Source organism: Anas acuta, chromosome 2 (assembly GCF_963932015.1).
Source record: "Anas acuta chromosome 2, bAnaAcu1.1, whole genome shotgun sequence".
NCBI classification, from domain to species: domain Eukaryota; kingdom Metazoa; phylum Chordata; class Aves; order Anseriformes; family Anatidae; genus Anas; species Anas acuta.
The window spans coordinates 104,746,252-104,765,985 of NC_088980.1; the positions used below are offsets into that span (position 1 = coordinate 104,746,252).

The 19,734-nt window shown below is 36.0% G+C and overlaps 1 protein-coding gene across 3 annotated transcripts in view; it reads left to right on the forward strand.

Annotated features, from left to right (window-relative positions):
- ROCK1 (Rho associated coiled-coil containing protein kinase 1) overlaps positions 1 to 19,734 on the forward strand; it is an 87,310-nt gene that overhangs the window by 31,464 nt on the left and 36,112 nt on the right. For all 3 annotated transcript variants that reach the window (XM_068671481.1, XM_068671482.1, XM_068671483.1), the window contains 11 exons: positions 1,289 to 1,389; positions 2,176 to 2,313; positions 3,646 to 3,821; positions 6,568 to 6,652; positions 8,480 to 8,624; positions 8,924 to 9,062; positions 10,299 to 10,390; positions 10,609 to 10,768; positions 13,481 to 13,547; positions 17,537 to 17,625; positions 19,172 to 19,220. In XM_068671481.1, the coding sequence (XP_068527582.1) occupies positions 1,289 to 1,389; positions 2,176 to 2,313; positions 3,646 to 3,821; positions 6,568 to 6,652; positions 8,480 to 8,624; positions 8,924 to 9,062; positions 10,299 to 10,390; positions 10,609 to 10,768; positions 13,481 to 13,547; positions 17,537 to 17,625; positions 19,172 to 19,220 (1,241 nt within the window). The remainder of the gene's footprint in view (positions 1 to 1,288; positions 1,390 to 2,175; positions 2,314 to 3,645; positions 3,822 to 6,567; positions 6,653 to 8,479; positions 8,625 to 8,923; positions 9,063 to 10,298; positions 10,391 to 10,608; positions 10,769 to 13,480; positions 13,548 to 17,536; positions 17,626 to 19,171; positions 19,221 to 19,734) is intronic.

The window sequence follows — 19,734 nt, forward strand, 5'->3', positions numbered from 1 at the left end:
AGACTTGCTGGTAGGAGATTATTAGGCAGTAAGTTGAGAATAATTGGAAAGCTGTCATGAGAATTGCTGCATATCAGTTCTGTGCAGTCCTACCCATCCTCTGCTATAGGTCAGCTTTTCACCTTGCAGTGGATAGGGCAATTTAAAAAAAAAAAAAATTTCAAATTACTGAATATTTTGATCCTTACGTGAAATAATTTGTCAGGATTTACAGATTTAACATCATTTATTGAAATACTGTAGGCATGCTGCATTGTAAAGGGATGGCTTCACATTAGTAATTCAAGAGATTATTTATTCAATCAAAACTATATTTAGTTCTTTAACATTATAAAATCATAACGGATATTAATTGTATGTATGTTGCATTTGTTTTAGATAATGACTTCTGTATATTGAAACCTAAGGGTAGTCTTCTGTTGTCTGCCAAATCTGTTTTTAAAACATGAACTCCAAAAATGACATTTTTCCTTCTTTCTCTTCCCCTGTCTGTACTTTTTTCTAAAGTTTTAGAAAAGCGTATTATTTTTGAAAATAAAATACTGTTGTATAATGTATTTTATTAGGAGTGTGTCCGTTTTAGTAGCTGCTCCTTCTTTTTAGAAATACTGAAATGTGAAGCTTTTCCATGTAATCTCATGCCAGTGTTGACCCACATGGATTAAAATAGACTGTTTTAATCTTTGACCAAATTTGGAATTAGAATATCTGCCCACTGGGAGTTTGTAAATTATTGTAGTTTATAGAATGACAGGTTTATATAAATAATTACAGTGATTCCCACTGCATGTTTTAAATTAAAATCTACTTTTTTGAGCAATAGGAATAATAAAATTGCAGAATACGGAAAGCTTATTTAAAAAAATAGCTTCTTCAAGTATCTCTCATGTATACTTTATGATATTTTCTCAGATGTATTACACAGTTATCCAGAAATAATCTGTTTAAACAGATTTTCTTGCAAGCAAGATCATGCTGGATACGAAGTTTTTGCTTAGCTCTTTTTTTTCCAGATAACTATTTTAAAAGAAATTTCCCAAATTAAGATCTCCGGTAACTTGATTGTACAGTAGTTACTGCATTATTTTTATATCAAGTTTTGATTACTGCGGTAATGAGAATGAGGTCATGCAGACTGCAGCATGGTTTCCAGTAGGGAGGTAGGTTAAAAATGAATGAAGTCCCCTTAAAGGGGAATATATCTTGCAATAATTATGATAAATAAAAATGAAATGAATGGGTTTAATTAAATTGATTATATATGAAATGTGATTTTTCTTTCATACAGATAAAGACACAGTAAATAAAATGAGAGATCTGCGCATGAAAGCTGAAGATTATGAAGTGGTGAAGGTGATTGGTAGAGGGGCATTTGGGGAGGTTCAGTTGGTAAGTCGTGTTTCTGTTAATTTGGATGTATGCCTGTTGTATTTGTTTGTGTCTATTTCTGAATACAGTGTTCAGAAGATGAAGTCTTAGGGTTTTATAGCCTTAAGCACAAAGAAATTTTATTTCTTTTTATCCCATGGAAATGTTTCTGAGAAGTTTGCATTTCAGTACTGTCGATCCACATTTATTTTGCTTTGTAAGGCATGCTGCTCCTGGTAAAGCTGAATATATATCAGTCACGGTCAACAAAATTAGCCTCTGCCTCTGTGTATGGACACTTGAACAATTCAAGACTAGAAGAAATTCTGCTAGTTCAAGGAATACAGCAGTCTTGTAGACATCTTTCACAAGATGAGAGGAGATGTGTATGATGTTTACGATAGATTAATGGACTTGTTCATGCTGCTTTATTAAAATGAGAATTGGTGGGAGAAACTAGAAATAGGCAGCAAGTATTTGTGTATGCTAATGATCTCTGGAAAATGCTTGTGCATTTAATAGGTGCCATTATTTGTGCTTTTCGAGATAGGCACCTACAAGTTATGAAGTGACTATTATGCCTACGGACTCTGGATAGTTCTAGCAAGTATTTTAAGAATAATGCATATATTGTCAGAAAATGCAGTATAATTATTTTGTAGACCCACAATATGTAATTCTTTATAAATGTGAAGAGTCTTATGAAACCTATTAAATAGTGAAGCAGGAAAAAGAAGTTGAGTGATGTTCTTCATATATTAAGGTGGGAAACTAACGTGTTGTTTTATGTCATGATTGTCTTCATAGGTAAGGCATAAGTCATCAAGAAGAGTGTATGCCATGAAACTTCTAAGCAAATTTGAGATGATAAAAAGATCAGATTCTGCTTTCTTCTGGGAAGAAAGGGATATTATGGCTTTTGCTAACAGTCCCTGGGTTGTTCAGGTACAGTGAGATTCCTTTTAAAAATATTGTCCTGGTAGAATAGTTCTATTACAATACTGCATGACTTATATTTACATGTCTTAGTTTTTCTAACTCCCATTTTGGTTACATTGATCTGGATCTGTCAGGGCAATACATTACTAACAGTAGGAATTGCTGTTTGCAACAAACAGCTGATATTGTGCTTCCTTCAAAACCGTATTTTGTCTTAAATACAGGATAAGCTATTTTGTTTGTTATTAAAACGGTTTGCCAGATATAAGTTAAAACTGGTGAGTCTGCTTTATAGTACTTCTGGAAGTAGCCAACATATCAGAAATCTGTGCTTAAGATGTAGCTTCTGTATATTCCAATTTGTGTGTATGTATGACTGCAAATCATATATATTTATATGTAATATATATTTATTTATAAATCATATATTTACAAATTATATTTATTTATAAATGTATAAATTATAAATTTATATATTACATAAACTCTGGTTATGTTTTCCTCATTTCAGTTTTATTACTGACAATTTTTTGGGAGGCATCTCTGCCTTTGAAGTTTATATGGACAATGCCTGAAGCTTTCATCATACATTTGTGTGCACATCTAACTTGTTCATTTAAACTGTTCTTATCCTTAAACATGTAAATACTTCTGTTAAGTTAGAATTAAAGTCATTCAAGTATTACCTAAAAATCATTCAAGAGTTACCTAAGTCAAATATGTTTATATGTTGCTATCTGTCTGGGAGTGATTGTGCAAAATTATGTTTTATGATTTTCAGAAAGGTTTAAGTTACCATGCTTAAACCTACTTGTGAAAGTCACATTGAACAGAGCATTTACTGCTGTAAGGGAAATACTTTTCTCAATTGTTTAAAGTATAGGTTCACTTTCTAAACAATGAATACATTGACCGTAGAATAATAAATATTTTGTGGTAACACAAATAGAATCAGGCAGATGTTTGAAATACAATAGTTCCATGTTTACATATTTGTCAATTGGTGTCCCAGGGAGTAAGGAAGCATCTCGTCCTCTTATGCAATGAGCTTTCTTTGAAATGATTACAATTTGTTGCAATAAATACCAAAATCTGTAACCAGAGCTTTGCTGCTTCTGTAGTAATATAAAGAGATGGAAGATCTGGCAGAAACTGACTTGAGATTAATTCCTTTTTAGGAGGTCTACTGGGTGACGCAAAGCTGCTGCAGTAGTTGTAGCAATTCTTTTACTTTGTAAATCAATTTGCACCAAAATTGTGGACTTTCAACAAGCAAAAGATTAGACAACTGTAGCACTCAGTGACTTGTTCTTTCTTTTGTTTATGTTCTTTTTACAGTTATTTTATGCATTCCAAGACGACCGTTACCTTTACATGGTCATGGAGTACATGCCTGGTGGGGACCTTGTGAATTTAATGAGCAACTACGACGTTCCTGAGAAATGGGCAAGATTTTATACTGCTGAAGTTGTTCTTGCATTAGATGCAATTCACTCAATGGGTTTTATACACAGGTGAAAAAGAAAAAAAGTATTGTTACAGTGTTGTTTTAATCCCAGGGCTGTCGGAATGACTTTAATTGGTTAAGGCTGTTTTAAAATTGCTGGTATGACTTCATTATTATTTCACAATTATTTCGTATTACAACTTCAAAACTTCTTGTTATCAGAAGGTGCAAAGCTGAGGTGACACAGTCAAAGTAAAGGTTTTCAGCAGGATGATCTTCTTCAGTTTAGGGAACAATAAAATTGTACCACTTTATCAAAAGATGTAGAACTGATTTGGCATGAACAAGTTGGCCCCCAAATTAGTTCATTTTTCTTAACTAGAAAAAACTGGAGAATTTGATAGCAGTAGTATACACTAATGGTAATTATTAACTCTCAGTTCTGCATTTAAAGCCTCAGCTGGCACCAGTGGCCTGATCAGGGTGAACTGAACAGGGTGAGGAAAATCTCCCAGACACCTGTATTCTTGTAAGGGGCAAGATGGGAAATAGAGCAAAGGGACTTAGGTTTGTTTCATATTACGTACTTGCCCTCAAGTGGATTGTAGTCCTTTGTCAGACAGACTGAGTGTTCTCTTCTGTTGATATTTGAACTTCTGTGTTTAGCTTTTAACCATATTTACTAGAAGCAGGAGAAGAAATTTTTCAACTGAAAATATACAAACAGCTTGAGAAGGACTTAGTGTATATACCCTCAATTTGTAGTTTGGCCAGAAGATCACTTTTAACACTTAAGTTTTTTTTAGAAAAAAAAGAGCAAAACAAAACAACAACAACAACAGAAAAAAACTATTAATCCATTGCTCGAGTAGAATCTATAGCATCATAAATTACGTAGCTACTGTGCCACATTGTAATTGGAATAAATTGTCTGGCTGAACCATTTGCACAGGTGTATTGGCAAGCTTTAGAAAACAGAAATTTGAAGATGCCAACAGCACTGTCAATCTTTTCCTCAAACTCCAGATTACTCTGACAGCAGATTTTTTGGAATTTGTTTTTAACTAGTTTACTCAAATTTGAGGACTGAAAAGAAGCTGATGCAAATATGGGCTCATGACAGAGGACATGGAAGGGCCTGAGGCTGCTGCTTTTGATTCAGCCTTTCTTTATAAGGTCTGCTTTCAGGTCTCCTGTGCCTAGTGGCAGGGCTTTGGAGGGTAAAGCATTCATTACTTTAGCAGAGAAAGGTCAAACCGAGTCCCCTGTATGCAAACGGGGCATATGCGAGTCCAAGGCTGGTGGGATACATGGATTATTGTGAGGAAGGTAGCCGATATCAGGAGATACTGTTCTCTATGACTAGTGAAAGGCTGCAGCAATCAGGAGGTTTCTGTTGGCTGGAAGGAAAGAAATGGCCCTGAGAGGGGGACTGCAGGCTGATTATGGAGTAAATTCTCAGGAAACAGTTTCCAAGCACATGGACAGGAAGGTGATTGGGAGCAGCCTGCATGGATTTACTTAAGGGTAAAGTGTACCTGCCCAGCCTGATTGCCTTCTGTGATGAGGGGAAAGTGGTGTGTATGTTGTTTGCCTCAACTTCAGCAAGGTTTCCAATGTAGCTGGAGTGGAAAGATGCCTGCAGTGAAAGAATGAGAGTCAGTGGATGACACTAATTGCAGCAGTGGTTAACTGAGCACTGGCACAGGTTACCCAGAAAGATTGTGGAGTCTCCCTCCTTGTGAATCTTCAACTGCCTGAACAACCTGCTTTAAGTATCCCTGCTTAAGCAGGAGGGTTGGAGCAGATGACGGGCAGATGTTTGTTCTGTGAATATCCAGTTATTTGTTAGGAAATAAATTTTCACTGTGAGGGTGGTCAAACAATGGAAGAGAGTTGTAGAGAGGTTATGAAATCCCCATCCTTGGAAAAAATTCAAAACTTGACTGAATTTGACCCTGAGGAACCCGAATGCAACTTTGAAGTTTGAACTGATTTCCTTAGCTGCACTTTGATCAGGCAGTTGGACTAAGAGTGTTTCAAAAAAATAAATAAAAGATTCCCAACCAAATCATTGTGTATACACTGATACGTTTCTACTGCACACCCTGAGGTGAGGTAATGCTAGGACTTCATTTCATTGTAGGGACCAGAGTTTTCCATTTGAGGTCCCAGAAACTACTTTCACCTGAAACCATTATTTTTTTGATATATATATATTTATTTTTTTTAAACTATGGTTCTGCTATAGTATACTTAGTACCATTAACATTGCTGAACTTTACAGTTACTTCATTAAAACTTTCTGTAAGAGAATCCCTGATGTGGAAAAGGCAGTACAGCAACACTTCTTTTGGGCCACAGAAAATTATTTGCTCATGTGAATATACTTCATAAAATTTATTTCCTGAAATTAGAAGTGATACAAAAAAAAGGGGTTATATTTTCAAGGTTGGATTGAGGTGGTTAACTCACAACCAGAATGGATTTCTTTTGTGTAGCTGTATCCTCGTAGAGAGTGACTTCAGCAAGTTAGTGGTTTTTTATGAAAACTTGAGGTTTGAGGGTAACGTCCAGATTTGGTAAATTTGGTGACTTGAGACTGTTCCCACATCCATTATCATGTTTTTTAATGCTTCAGTTCCACAGTGTGTATGTGGGACATGATACTATAAGAAGGAAAAAGAATTGAGGAAATAGTTGTACTTTTATGTTGTATTCTCCTTGTCATGTTACATTTGAGAAATAGATGACTTGTTTTCCTAAGTTACACTGACTGATTTACTCTTACACAAATGTTTTTCTGTTTTCAGAGATGTGAAACCTGATAATATGCTGCTAGATAAAGCTGGTCACTTAAAACTAGCAGATTTTGGTACTTGTATGAAGATGAACAAGGTAGACGATTTTTATTTATTTTTTTTTTTGTGAAAGGAAGGCATATGTAAAAGCGAAAATAAAATACTGAAAAATTTAGCTAGAGAAATGTCCAAGATTCCACTCTTGCCATTACTATTATTTAAGCATCCTATTAAATGACAACATAGAATGCAAAAATGACTCTTGAAGTAGGGATTGCATCAACTTATATACTGTTTATTAGGAAGGCTACCTGAAGTCAAGACATTGATTATCTTATAGATTCCTCTAGATTATTTCTTTAAGTCTTTGACTATCAAAGTTGATGGAAAAAAGTGAGATAGTTAAGTTCAGTGATGGAAAACATGTCCAAGTTGCTGAATCCTTATATATGTACTAGCATAACCTGACCTATCTAAAAGCCAAATATGAAGGAAACAGGTTAAAAGACTGTCACAGATTATTTTTTTAATATATCTTGAGGTCATTGAAAAAAAAAAAAGAAATTGTATTTTAAGTACTGTGAAGCATTGTTGTTCCCTACACAAAATTCTGATTGGTTTGTGCTAGCCTCATACCAGGAAAGCAACCTTAAATGGGTGACACTTCAACAGTCTGGGTAATATATACATCACGTTCTCAACCTATTCCAGGAGCTTTGAAAAAATTGCTTTTGGAATAAATCAGCTGCCTTGCCATAAATAAAAGGCACCAGTGAAAACCAAGTGCAAGTAACATGTACAAATTCAAATAGTTTCCTTAAGTCACAACTTCCAGTCCACAGCGGAATAGCTGACACATAATTTGGCTTAATACAGATTCATCTTTGATTTTGCTCTTAAAAATTAGGACTTTTGAAATGCAGCTTAAGCACAAGGATATTTTTCTATAAGTGCCAAAAAGAAAGTAAAAATATTAGGAAAATTTGCTGTGTATTGGTGTCACAGAAGTAAACTCATGTCAACAACACCTTACATTGTGTGCTGTACTAAATAAATGAGCTGTGTATTGCAGAGCCTAGTCTTGGGTTCCTCTAGCCTTTTGGAAGAGGAAAGTGGCTCTGTGGGAAAGAAACTGCTCATCATAGATAGAAGTTTAATACAGGTGCATTCTGGATTTGCTGCACATGCAACTCTGGATTTCTTCATTAGCTATATTCGTTCCTTAGTTATATATTGTACAAGTTTTCTACTAATCCATTTGTAGAATTATTCCAGAAGTTCCTGAACACTGGAAAGGATCAAGTGATTGCCACTTTGGCATTCTCGATGCCATCCCCAATGTGATTGATCTCTTCTGCTAGTTCTTTCTCAGGGGCGTGCAGAACATGAAACGTTCTTCTCATCTGTCACACATTTTGAAGTCTATCTGCTTCAAATTTCAGGGCCTTATCTGCATTGCAGTCTCCCTGGCATTAAGTATATTGTGTTGGAGAAGAAAAACTTAGTTTAGCTGATCCTGTCAGCAAAATCCTTGATTTGCTGGCCTATTTTGAGAGGAGCTTTCCTTGTTTACTCTATATCCTGGCAGTATATAAGACATTTATATTGGCATGAGCAGGAGAAGCTGTGATTACAAGGCTGAGATGCAATTCTGGTTACTTCTTGGATATTAACAGAGGTTTTTAAGTAACTTGCACTGTGTTAACTTTGACAAATCCAGTGCTTTGCTTTGGCTTTAGTAGTTTAATAATTAAAAATGTTTAAGTACCTGTTCAAAAACAACAACAACAAAAAAAAACACACCACCAATCTGTTCATGAAAGTTGTTGATTTGCTGCTGTTCCTAAGGCTTTATGAACTCTTGAAAATAGCTTGCAATTTTGGTTCTTATATTTGGGCCTGGCTATTTTCCTTCTCTTTGTAGGAGGGTATGGTACGATGTGATACAGCTGTAGGAACACCAGACTACATCTCTCCCGAAGTATTGAAGTCCCAGGGTGGTGATGGTTACTATGGAAGAGAGTGTGACTGGTGGTCAGTTGGAGTCTTCCTGTATGAGATGCTTGTAGGTGAGTCATAGGTTAATCAAAATTGACTGCAATACTTAACTGCACTCTATAAAAAAAAAAAAATCAGTGTTGTTTGCAACTGTTTTAATTTATTACTTTTGTAACATAACTTTTGGTTTGCTCACTGTGGTATTTGAAAAATGCCTTAAAAATATTCTACTACAGTTCTCAAACATTTGTCTGTACCCCTCGTTCAATTATTTGCTTACATTTTGTTGCGTGCATAATTCAAATGTTATAAATCAAATCTACAATACTTCTGATATACTTCTTAAATTTTCGCATTGCTGCTTTTTCAGGTGATACACCTTTTTATGCAGATTCTTTGGTTGGAACATACAGCAAGATTATGAACCATAAGAACTCCCTTACCTTCCCTGATGACAACGATATCTCTAAAGAGGCGAAAAACCTTATTTGTGCCTTTTTAACTGATAGGTGAGATTTCAACCGTATTCAAAATGAAAATGAATCTTCATTAAGAAAATTATGTTGAAAGAACATGTCTGTGTGTGTGTGTATATATTTTGTGGGGGTTTCTAAACTGCTGAAGAGAAGTGGAATTTTGATAGTATTGGCATGAATGCAGCATAACTCCGTTCCTGTTTAGGTGCTGCTGTAGGTAAGTGTATGTGCTCTGAATGCACTTCTGTTAGCTGAATGTTCTCCTTTATAGGAGTTAGGTTTTGTTTGTCTATCAGCTACAAAAATGTGAGAAAGCGTTAGCCTCTTGCTTAAAGTATGACAAGGCTGTCTTAAATTTAGTCAGTAATTCTTTAGAATTTCGGTTGCTTAGGGCTTTAAGTCACATTGTCTACCCTGAATCAGTGCTTTGTTTTACCCGAAGCAGTAGATACTGCAGACCGAACAGGTGGTATTGTCAGGTTAATTTTGTCCAGTGCCAGATCTTGGGAGAGGAGTCAAGGGTTTGCTGCTGTTCCCTGTGGTAGTATCATGTATATTGGGGGAAGGGAAATGGTGCTAGGATGAGTGCTTAAAAATTTAGTTTGAATGTGAAGCGTTACTCCTAAGTATCAGCTATTGTTACACTGGTCTATGTTGCAGAGTGTGAGGGGCATGGATTCCTTGGGGATAAAACTAAAGCAAACTGTGCATTTCAGGAGTGCCCCTAATGCAATCCCAGCTCCTAGTGGGCATTCAGTCCGCAGGATCAGGGTAGAGTCAACCCAAAGAAAGCCTCTATGAAATGTGGGTGTTAGGTTTGTTTCACTTTGGGGGTGCACTCTAGTTGTACCCACGCTGCTTACTAATCTAAACATAACTTTTGCAACCTTTGCTTGAGATCTGAGGCTATGAAGGTGGAGGGGGGTTGTTGCATTTGCTGAGCTTCATGGGCTTCAAGCAACAGCATAAAATCCTAGTAAGCATAGAATCTAGCTTCTGCTTGACAGCTGCCTAGCCAGTCCATGACGGTGGAAAGAGTAGCAGCAGGAGTTCCTACAGACAAGTGTTAAAACCAGACTGTTCTGAAATATACCTGCTGTGCTGCTGTAGTTATTGTCATCTGAGAGCTTTGAGGTTTATCAATTTCATGCCTTAGTTTGAGAGGTTGTTTTTCCTCTTTGTTGTTAGATACTCCTTATGATTTGTCTTTCCTTTGGAATGATTTATGTCATCTTACATACTATACTGAAACCAAAAAACTCTTTACAGGGAAGTGAGACTAGGACGCAATGGAGTAGAAGAAATTAAACGGCACCTTTTCTTCAAAAATGATCAGTGGGCTTGGGAAACTCTCAGAGACAGTAAGTATAATGCTTTCCTCAGAGACAGTGATCTGCCTTACTTTACGTATCATGTTAGCAAAAGAATTTTTTAATGAAATTTAAAATCTTAGTTACACTGCAGGATAGAATGAAATTTGTTAGACGCAAAAGAGAAGTATCCAAAAAACTCTTAGTTGTGTCACTTGATTTATAAAATAATTACTAGCATATAATTATTCTCCTTTTTTTTTTTCTAGCTGTAGCACCAGTTGTGCCTGACTTAAGTAGTGACATAGACACTAGTAATTTTGATGATCTGGAAGAAGACAAAGGAGAAGAAGAAACATTTCCCATACCGAAAGCATTTGTGGGCAACCAACTTCCATTTGTAGGATTTACTTACTACAGCAACCGTCGGTATGTACAGACAAAGCAAACTGGTGGTATATTCTCTTGTCAAGACTCCTGTTTGACTCTTATGTAAATACATGCCTATACAGATTCTTACTTATGAGTCAGAATCCTAATAAATTACCCTTTCTTGACACTTTGATAGCCAGTACTACTAGTCATCAGTACCTTAAAATATTGCACTGATTTTGTGAATGTTTTACTCTGTATTAAGTATGTTACACAGTGGTGTGGCAGAAATAGTAAGAAAAATCTGCTGTGGTTTCTAGGCAGGGCTGCCTACAGAGCACTGAAGTATCCATATAGTCGTAAACTGGGGACGTGAATGTCACTTTATCTCATTGCAAATCACAGTTTGGGAATTTTATACAAGGATTCCACACTTCATACCACTGTAGGCATGTGATAAATTAAACCTTGTCTTAGCTTCTCTCTGGCTTACTAGAAATACTCTATTTTCTACTTGCCTGTCACCTGTGATAAATTCTTCTTTTTTTCAAAGTACTCATCAGCTGCAGTGAGATTGTGATGCTTTACTGTTTTCACTGTTGCTTAGGAAACTTTAAATGACATCAGTTGAAATTACATTGATTCATACTTTAAGAGTCATTATTACTGTAGGTGCTGTCGATACCTCTATCTACATTCAAAAATCTTTAACTTTTTCTTTGAGAGATACTTTTAATTGTTGTCTATGTCAGATATGCTTAAAATGATCTAAGTCTTCTGTATGTGACCATGTCAGATAGAGAGATAGAGACCCGTGGTTGTTAGTTTTAATAGTATTTCAGGAAATACTTTAGAAAATATTCAGAAATATTTCAGAAAATAGGAAAGCCTTAAAGGAAATAAATCTGTTATCCATCATTGGATAGAAGAGGAACCGCTTTTCCAAGCCTGTGGTGAAATTATTTCCATCTCTGCAAAGAGTTGGATTTGTTGTTGCTTTCTGCATAGTGAGGAATAAAGGAACTTGCAAGCTTTGCAGACAGTTTGTGTGAGTTCAGTCCAAGAGGCTTACTTATTGTTCTGATTTTAGTCTATAATAAAAAGTCTTAATTTTTGCCTTTCAGGTAGACTTTGGAATGTGTTATCAAGAAGGTGAAGTAGCATACTGAAGCTTGTTAATAACAGAAATTCTTCTCTCCCCTTTTAATTCTTGGGGTGGGGACCGTATCAGGAATTTAGAGAACTTAGACTGTATTTAGCTGTTGTGGAAGATGTCCACTAAATACTATAATTACTTTGTACAGTTACTGGAACGAAAATGCTGTTCTAGAACTGATTTTGATCCCATAATACTCTGGTGTGACAGTCTTAAAAAGTCTGAAATGACCATTTGCACCTGCTTAATCTCTAGTCCTAGTTTTGATTCCCTTTCTGTGCTGCAATATGTTCAGTTGAGTATTTAGGAAAAGGTTCAAATGTCTTCCATCTCCTTTGATTTTTGTCAGGCTTCAAGTATGCTGTAGAGCTTAAAGCAGTGGGGATATAGGAACATGATATGACTTCCGTTACTAAAGGAAGTCTTACGGTCTTTTAGGATAGGATATTTTCTACAGCTGTAACCTCACTGATTGCAAACTAGAAAAGATGTTGGTTTATTATTGCACTTCACTTACAACACAGATTTTGGAATACTAGCTGAGAACAGTTCACAGCTCTGTGTGGCTTCTGTGTTCTCTTCAGGGTTCTGATTTGTTCAGAAATCTTCAGGATTCAGGTTTGTTCCTGCTCTTGTTTTCTCTGGTGCTCTTCCTGCTTCAGTACCACATTTTCTCTGCTCTGTTGCCCTGGTGTGCAAAATATTGTGACTTCTTGTACTTGAGACCAACTCCTTCTTCTGTAGGGAACTGTAACATTTTTCTCTTTGTCACTTGATTGTCTGTAAGCTGTTTAGATTTTTAATTTGACCTCAGCTTTGCAGGGTGTCTTTGGCTTTTATTTTGGGAGGTTTTTGTTCATGTGAAAGGAAAGATGGGATGCATCCATCTTCCTCAGCTTGTGTGTTGGGAGATTTCTTCCTAACATAATCTGATGGGTTAGGAACCTTTCATGTCTCTCTAGATCAGTTATCAGGCCAAGAATATCACACCAAATACTGAAGGAATTCTCAGGCAGTCACTTTTATTTATTTACATGACTTTTAGAATCATGACAAATAGAAATTTGTGGTATTTTTAGAGAACAGTTATGTAAAATAACTCTCACTTCAGGACAAACTGTGTGTGGAACTCCTGGTAACTTTGGAAGCTACATACACACACACACAATCTCTGCAGAGTTTGCTTCATTTCTACTTGTTTCATAAGTGCCTGAATAAATATTTATGGGATGCAAGCCAATGAGAGTGTTGTAACCATGGAAAGCAAAGATTTTTTTTTTAATGGTTATTTTTTAAAAAAAAAAAGTGGTTGTGTTAATACTTGGCAGAAATCCTTTTTTCAAGAGGTCATCTTCTGCAATTTACGGCTTTATGCTTGAAGACAATTTTTACAATTAATTGTGTTTATTTCAAATAAATATTCTCAAATCTTGAAATGTAAGTAAAATGTAAGTACAGAAGTGGAAAATCTGATTGTTGCTATTTGGTTATCCATACTTTGGAGCAAAAATCTGAGGGTGTTATTTTTATCATGATTATGTTCTGTTTTGTTTTTTTTTTTTCATAACCTTGCTTTTAAACAAATCTTAAAATAACTTTTAATGTTGTTACAGGTATTTATCTGTCTCTGCAGAAAATTCCAATGACAACAGACCAAGCTCCAATGTGGATAAAAGTGTGGTATGTCTCACTGGTTTTCAGTTTTATTGTATCCTAGAAAAGAATCTGTTGCATATACCAGTATAAATTCTCTGAATTTTAAATGTCTCAAACTGTCTTAGTGTTTGAAATATGGGAGATGAGTATATAAAATTAAACTATTTAGTATGGCTTGCCTATCAAAGTTGTTGAAAAGACCCAATTTCAGTTCTTCCTAAAACATAAGTTTTCAAAAATTGGAATAAAATAGCTGAAACTGCACACTCTTCTTGTGAAACAGGATTCATGGTTTTTATCTTCATAAATATCTAAGAGTTTGTGCAATGTTTTCAGAGTGCTATGTCTATCCCAGGTGTACACTGGCTTTGTGGTGATGATCAATTCTAGCCATGAGTGTGATAGGAAGCCTGGGCTTTCCAGCAGCCCACTGTTTCATCGCTGGAGCTAAAGTTTCTCAGTTTTCTGTGAGCCAAGTGGGAGGTGGCAGACAATATGACAGTGTGGGATTATTTTTTTTTATTTCTATTTTTTCCAAATAAAATAACCTTAGGTGTTCTGCTCCTTCCCAAGGGTGCCCCATAACCTTTTGGGATTCAGGGCACTGAGAAGCTGCATTTGTATAACAATTTACCTAACAAGCTCACAGGAAAGTTCAGAAGCTCTTTCAGTTACTGCTTCCTAAGCATCTTGGCAATCAGGTTACCAGGAAGAAAAGCCAGTATGTTAGAAACAAGGTGTGCTTGGATTCTGTGCAAGTTCAGGTGTAAATTAGGATAATTTCCTTAGACTGCTTTGACATTTTTCAAATTGGCTTTCCTTCCAGTAGAAAACACAGTCAAAATAATAATCAACTCTAAAAGAAGTCTTTAGCTTTGATTGATTTACTTTGTTAGTATCTTGTTCTGTTATGTTTTCCATTTAGAGTCGAAGAGAAGCAGATGTTGATGCGTGTTCCTTTTTCTCTTAAACTCATAATATAAATGTTTTAGTGGTGTATGGTATTACCCAAGGAAAACTTGTAAAGGACAGGGGAACTACTTAGGTATTTATTGGGCTAACTGAATTTATTAAGCACTGAATTATTTTGATTTATTTATGTAACTTGATGTCCTCCATAAATTTTGTTTTCTTCATCGGTACATGGCTGTTGGTATGGCAAAATGAAAAACAGAGCTAGGTTTGGAAATATTTGCAAATATTTAAAGCTACTTGCTGGCCTTTAGTTGACTTTGAAGATAACTATCAAATAGACTTGGCAGAATTAGGGGGATGCCTGGCATGGCACCTGCATGTGGTTAAAGAACCCTTCAGCCCTGTCAGTGTTGCTAGGGGTATTTGAATGTCTTGTGATTTTTAACAATATGGGGAGGGGAAACTGTGGAAGGATATGGGTAATAGGTTTAAATGAATGTGAAGTCTTTATTACAGGGTATTTTTATCTCCTAGTTTTTCTCAGCTGTTTTTCCTTTCATTACATGCTGCAATGAAAACGGTAATGTTGACACATGGTTAGCAAATTAATTAGTTCTGGAAATATAACACAATGTTATCTACTCTGTCTGTATTTTTGGCATGTTACTGAGGCTCTTTTGGGTGGGACTGTGTGCCAGAAATTTCAAAGAAATTCATTGGGTTTTGCAAGAGTGTAAAACTTCACAGAACTAGACCTTGAAGTTGGAGAAAAATGGAATTCAGTGGCCTTTAACTGAATATCAGGCCTCTCTGAAGATATTATTTTCTTTGACTAGTGCTACCCTAAACTCCTCTGAGCAGTTCAGATGTTGAGGAGGAGGTGAACAAATTCTTCTGAACTGGGTCTTCAGGTTTTTTCGTTGTTCAGGGTGCAGAACCAGATGCAAAATGCTGTGGTTTAACAACAGCAAGAAAAAAAGTATGGCAGCTTCAGAGGGATTTTGCTTGGCTTCTACGCTGCAGTCAGACCCAAACATGCAGGAATGCTTTTATTCTGTGGTAACTGTGACTCAGGATTTTCCAAAGATACTGTTTAGGTTATTGATACCCGATTGTGCAAAACTTCTCTGGAAGCCCATGGTCTTGCATCAATGTCATTTGACTGCTCAGCAAGCTGAGGTAGGCCCCTAGGGGTACAGCACTATAAAAATATTGAGAGAGAGAGAAAGAAGCAGGAGGAAGCAATGGAGGTCCGAACCAGTAGGATCCAGTGCAGGGGCACTTCAGTTGCCAGATGTCTTCTTAGACCTGTTCCTCATCCATCCCATTTAATTCCTTTATGCAGTCTGTCTGGAAGGGGCTGTAAAATGAGTAACCAGGAAATGGAAGAGCAATTATGTTGAAACTTCTTGATCCTTGTTTTTGTGCATCACATGTGATCCCTTTTTGCTAAAGTGAGAGCTAGCCTTTAAATAGACGTGCTTCGTTTCTCAGTGGTTTGTACCAATGGGATAAATGTGTTGTGTACTTGCTGTCCTTCCTTTTTCCTTGGTGTTTACTTTAGTAGCAGTCTCTCTGTGGTTTTTGACTACAACCGTTGTCTCTTCCAAATGGTGTTATGTTGTGTGTTACACCAGTAATGAATGCAAGTGCTGAGAAGTCTTTGTTCCAGTATTTCCTTGTTCTTCCAAGGCGTTCTGGGTAGGTAGTGTTAAATACTCGGAGTAAGGAATAGTAAATATATAAAATTTGTGGTTAGTCCCCAGTTACTATGTCTGTGTGCTTCCTCTGCAAACTCGAGAGCAGCTGAAGAGGATGGAAGAAAGGAAAAGGAAGAAATGAGAAAGGATCTCTAGAGCATCACCACGATGCTTCTTGGAACTGGAAGGAGTAAAGTTTGGAAGTTTGAAATGTCTCCCACTTACTATGGATAAAGCGTGCTATAACATGTCTCCAGACTGAAATTCTTGTTTAGGACTGAACACAGGATAGTCCTTTTTGAGACCACTTACTGTTGCTATCAAGAAAGAATGAAGACAAGCACAATTTCTCCTCTTCATGATCACTTTTAGTTCTTGTAAATGTACTTTAGGGGGGAAAAAGAGGAAGAGGTGGACATAGGAGGAACTGTTCTGTTGCTCCTTTTCCTGGGATGGTTGTGCAAAATGAGTCAGGCAATTGTCAGAGTTTTTGAAGTTAGAACAAGGAACAAGACAACAAAGTGTCAGAACCACTTGCATATATTGCTTTGAAGAGAATCTAGGTTAGGACTGTAATTCTCCTCTGTGCTCTTCTAAGGATGCTGAGGGAAATGTGAGAAAGCTAAATAAGGCTGCAGTCCTTACCAGATCAGTGGAGAAGTTTTAGAAGAGTGAATCAGCACGGGCTTGACTTAATGAGCTTCCTCAAAGTCGATACTATCTTGTTGTTTACTGAGGATTTTGCTGTTGTTGGAGTGAAATTACTGTGCACAGGCATCCAGTAGAAGGTGGATATTTTGAGACTGCACGGAAAGAATGAACTTGTGAATTTATCTTGCTGGCAAACAGTAAATGCCATATAGTACCATTCTGTATTAACATCTGGAGCCTGTTACTCCTTTCAAACCTTAGTACAATGCTAGCTGTAAAAATTATCCCTGACTAAATAGAGGTTAAGAGCATTTTCCCCCATTGCTAATAACTGACACGCCTGATTCTGCTTCCTGAACTGAGAACTTGAAGATGCTTTGTAAAATGTATTTGATAGCTCATGCTAGAAAAAGAGCACCGTTAAGGCTAATAAAATGCTTCTTTATAATTTGCAGTAATACCTCTTGTCTAATTCTGGAAATACTTAAAAACCTAGCCTAGCCCCATGAATTTTGATGGAACTATGCACAACCTTAACATTTTATCTGTGCAAATGATATAACTGTAATAGTAAGTTCTTTCTTGTAACTAACTTGCTTTTTAGGGGAGGCGATTCAGCTAAAAATACAGTGCTTAGATAGAAGTAGGCTGTGATACAACATAAGTAGCACTGAATATTCTGGAATACTTTTTTTGAAGTTCATCAATTTAATGCGTGTTCTTTCATGTACAAATATATATTTAAAGCTGGAAAATATGCAGAAAATGATCTATGAGTTGGAAGAACAACTACATAATGAAATGCAGTTGAAAGATGAAATGGAGCAAAAGTGCAGGTGAGACTTTGAACTTTAATTGTTTATATAATTTAAATAAGTCTAACACTTGAGTTCTGTATTACTGCTTTAGGGATTACCAGAATAACATTAAGAATTGTGCTATACTTCTCCAAAGGAGCTCCAGGCAGAGGTTTATATCATTCAAATATTGTTCTAAAGTGGTTTTCTTGAATATAGCATTAAGGAAATCCTTTGTTTTCAGTACCATCCATGTAATGCTTTTTCTGAACACTTGCATATTTAAGTTTACCTGGTATCTCTGAATTTAGATTTTTTTAATGGGCCGAGGTATGCATTTGTAAGGCTGAACTTTGAGAAATGTAAAATACTGTATACACTGCATATACTGGACTATTAAAATTGACTCTCTGGTTTCTAAATATATGGTAATTGTTACAGGACCTCATTTATTTTCCTTCTTCCTGTGGCTGATCAATAAAACCAATGATTTTATTTCTAAAGGCTTGTTTCTGCCATGTTAAAGTAGCTATGCGGGAATTTGCCAGTTTCTTGCAGCTACAAACTTTAGACATTTTTTTTCTGATAATCAGATTTTTTACTCAGATTCATGCCAACTAAATTCTTTGAGTTAGCTTCTCCTTTTGAAGTCTTCCTGACAGCCTGAAAAAAAAAAAAAGACAAAACTTAGTTATAGGACACGGGAAGAACTAAGGCTAGAATTAGGACCCTAGTGTGTAACTGTGTGAGCTGTTTAGGCAGGAACTGGTAGCCAAGATGATCCAGTGGGATTTTAGGCTGAGACACTGTCCCTGACCTATGCACAACTTCACTGTTCACGTGCTTTGATTGCTTTCTGCAAGCAGGATGTATGTTTCTTGAAATACATTCAGTAACCACAGTACTTCCTGCAGCACTGCTGAAGATGTCAGAGCACAACGCTGTCCTCTGATACATCGTGCTGTTTACTGTAGTTAGGTAGGATATATTGCTATAACTGCTTATTGTACCTGCCAGGTAATGTTGTCTGCGGCCCCTCTTACCTCTTTGAAGAGGGATAAGTAGCTGCAAAAACAATCGTATTAATGTGTTTTGCCAGTTAACTGGAGGTTTTACTATGCGCTTAACTTTTCCCTGCCTATAATACTGTTCTAATACATTGCTTCAACAGAGCCTTTTGAATAATACTTCGATATTTTTATACATAGTAGTGAGCTGTCTACTATTGTATTAACCATTTTAGCTATTTGGGAAGCTCAAAAGTAGAGGACGTTTTCAACAGTTCATCAGGATATTCTAATTTTAATGTTAGCTTGTTGTGTCCATGCACTGTTTTTATATTTCAGGTTTAGGGACAAAATGTGGCACCTAAAGTTTTGCATATATAAGCTGCAACAAAGTTTATAAATACTTAATATATTTAAAAACTATTTCCAATGAAACTTGAATGTTTTCTCTGACTTTTAAATGCTTATTACAAAATAGAATTACCCAAAATGGAGCCCTTTGGTAGCGGTTGCATATTATTTAACTAGAAAAATGCTAATGCATCCTTGTATTTAAAATGGTTTTCTTTTCTTTTTAGATCTTCAAACATAAAGCTAGACAAGATAATGAAAGAACTGGATGAAGAGGTAACTATTTTTCATCATTGAAGCTGCCTTAGTTGGGTAAAGAATGTGGATAGTACTTTCACAATTCAAGATATTTCTCCTGTGACAAAAAAATAAATAAATTGTTCTCACTATAAATTTGAGACCAAATGATCACATTTCAATACATAGCATTGGGAAATGCATCTTTTTATTTGCACGCATTTTCAAAGCCTTTTTGCCTCTGCATGTTTCGCAGATTTAAATTGTTTCCTCTGTTAAACTGCAATGAACAAGATTAAGTATAATGTTTTTCTGGAGTTTATCAAAAATAAGTTTTTCTGAAATCTAACGTACAGGTGATTTTCTGTTGAGTTCCTTATGTCATCTCCTAATACTATTTAATGGTTATTTAAATGCCATGTTAACAAAACCTTCTTCAGTAATTTGGTACATTTGTAATAGAAAAAAGTCATTTTTTCTGAATGTTTTTTGAAAGGAGCCAGAAACTCATTCGCTGGAAATGATGCATCAGTGTCCTTAGCTAATTAGTTGC